General features: G+C 54.2%; 1 protein-coding gene across 1 annotated transcript in view; it reads left to right on the forward strand.

Annotated features, from left to right (window-relative positions):
* Nucleotides 1-537: 537 nt before the first annotated feature.
* RILPL2 (Rab interacting lysosomal protein like 2) overlaps nucleotides 538-2,724 on the forward strand; it is an 11,349-nt gene continuing 9,162 nt past the window's right edge. The window contains exons 1-2 of the mRNA XM_019507133.1: nucleotides 538-933; nucleotides 1,561-1,712. Of these exons, the coding sequence (XP_019362678.1) occupies nucleotides 553-933; nucleotides 1,561-1,712 (533 nt within the window). The 5' untranslated portion in view covers nucleotides 538-552. The remainder of the gene's footprint in view (nucleotides 934-1,560; nucleotides 1,713-2,724) is intronic.

Below are 2,724 nucleotides of genomic sequence, written 5' to 3' on the forward strand. Positions count from 1 at the left end.
CTCCCCCGTGCAGCGTAACGTGGCCCCCATTCCCGCGCACAGTGTAACGTATGACTCCCCCCATACCCCCGCGCAGTGTAACGTGTGGCCCCCCCATTGCCGTGCACAGTGTAACGTGTGGCCCCCCCATTCCCACATACATTCCCCGCGCAGAGTAACGTGACTCCCCATTCCCGCGCACAGTGTAACCTATGACTCCCCCCATACCCCCGCGCAGTGTAACGCGTGACTCCCCCGCATTACGAAACTCACATGCTAACGCCAGTCTTTCGTTCGCCCGCCCCCCCAAAGCTGAGCCCCAGCCCCCGCACTCACTACCTCCGCCGCACACCGCTCTGCGCCACCCCTCCGCACACTGCTCATCTGGAGGCGCCGATTCGCCAGCTGGAGGAGGAAGAGGAGGAGCCAGAGGAGAAACGGGTGGGGGGAAAGACCAGCGCCTCTTGTGGGGAAGTTAAAAATAGATATAATTTTTTTTTTTTTTTTTTTTAAATCTCGGGGGCGCACGAATGTGCGGCGCCGGACAGACAGGAGCGCTGGCCTAAGGCCGCCATGATGCGGGAGCGGCGGGAGGAGGAGGGGGCGGCGGCAGCGGTGGAGGCCGAAGAGGCGGCGGACGAGGAGGAGGAGGAGGAGGAGGATGATGATGGGGAGGAGGAGGAGGAGGGCGCACGGGGCGCGCTGGGCAAGAGCGCGGAGGAGCTGCGGACCGAGGACGTGTACGACATTTCGTACGCGCTGGGCCGCGAGCTGCAGGCGTTGGGCGGGGACCCGGCGCGCCGCGCCCGGCTGCAGTTCCAGCTCGTGCGGGTGCTGGAGCTGCTGGAGGCGCTGGTGAGCGGCGGGAGCCGCGCGGCCGAGCAGCTGCGCCTGGAGCGGGACAGCCTGCGCAGGGAGCTGCGGGCGCTGCGGGACCGGCCCGTCCGCGACCAGGTGCGTGGGGCCGAGGGCTGGGGACCTGTTGTGGGCAGGGGTTGCTCCCCGCCCTCCTCCTCCTCCTCCACGACTCCCCAGGCCAGGAGAAGCCAGCGTGTGGGCTCTGCCCCGCTCAGGAAGGGTCTGGAAATCTCAAAACGGTGGGTGCGAATCGCCCCCACCCTGAGCGATTGGCTGGTGCGGGTGGGTACAACTCGAGATTGGGGCTCGGAGGGGCACGGTGCAAATCGGAGCCCTTCTGCAACATCCCGCTGTGACCTTGGCCATGTCACTTTGTCTCTTTGCACTTCAGGTCTCCGTCCTTAAAAATGTGGATAATTAGCACTGGCTTTGCCCCACTTTTCAGGGGCTGTGCTATAGTAGGTGCTTTCACAGCTGGCCCCTAACCACAGACTTTTTTTAGAGGGAAATTACCGTTCTCTCTAATAAAAGAGAGAATGGTAATTTTGCATCTAAGCAATTAGATCATTGGGTACCCAGATGGCGAAAAGGAATTCCTGTTTCTTCCTATGCCCGATCTCTTGTCAGAAGAACAGCCCCGCTTCTGTCCACAAGTTCATTGAGGCAGGTTGCATTCTTGGGTTGCTTGTTTAACTTTCAAATCATTGGTTTTTTGTTCTACAGCTGAGCCTGGGCCCAGACAAGATGATAATAGATCTCACCGATCCAAATCGCCCACGGTTCACGTTGCAAGAGTTGGAAGATGTGTTGCAAGAACGAAACCAGCTGAAAGCTCAGCTTCATGTTGTGCAAGAGGAGCTTCAGTGCTATAAGAGGTAAATCAGTAAGTCATCCTAGCAGCGCAGAGCAGCTGGTTCCAATCTCTGTTGTTCTGCAGAACTGTTGAGAGGGGCTATTATGAGTCTGATGTAGAACCTGCAACGTGCTACACACCATCTAGACATCCCAGGAGAGACTTCCTGCCCTGACAGACTGCAGTCTGAGACTGAACAGACAAGCAGAGAGAGATCCGGGACTAGAGGTTTCTTAGCTACCTTTTAAAACTGGAGTCGTGTCTGTTCTGTATGACCAGAAGCCTGTAACTGCACAAAGAAATGCCTACATGCAATTAATTGTATGTGCAGATTGAGTATGTATGCATACAAATCCAGCATGCTTGACTGGCCATGTGGCAAATACCCAGTCACGCATGCAGTCATAGTAATTGTACACATTGATTTCTATGAAAACCAGTCTCTGTGTATTCCAGGATATTTACAATGGGAAAAGAGGGTTTTCCCTGCCGGCCTTGGACAAGATTTCCCTCCTCACTGTTCTGCAGACTACTGAATGCTAGTTACTTTATTGCCTTGGCTCCTCACAGGTGCCTCCAGGGATGTTGTGTGTGCAATTGACACGTTCTTTGGAATCTTTCAGAATGAAAGATGCTTAGCTGAAGCCTGAGAAGAGTTTTTATGTATTAAATTCCTGTCAAAACAGCACTCTTCTCCCTCTCCCCCCACCACCCGAAAATTCAGATCAAGAAAGCGTCACAGGTAAGGTAGCATAGTCCAGGGAACAGGCCCCTGAACAACAACAGTGGAGAGAGACAGGTTCAATCCCTCGCTTTGTTCCCACTCCCACCATTGTTTGTCTGATCTGATTAGATTGCAGACTCTTTGGGAAAGGACTACCTTTTGGCCTCTCTGCAAAGTGCCTTGATTGTCGAAGCCCTGATCTTATATGAGGGAACAACATAATACAAGTTATAAATACTTCTTGTATGCACTATCTGTAACAAGTTAAGATATCCATTTCAGATCTTCCTGCTCAAATAGCAGTTTTGCC

Source organism: Gavialis gangeticus, unplaced genomic scaffold (genome assembly GCF_001723915.1).
Source record: "Gavialis gangeticus isolate Ggan-Ray unplaced genomic scaffold, GavGan_comp1, whole genome shotgun sequence".
In the NCBI taxonomy this organism is placed as follows: Eukaryota; Metazoa; Chordata; order Crocodylia; family Gavialidae; genus Gavialis; species Gavialis gangeticus.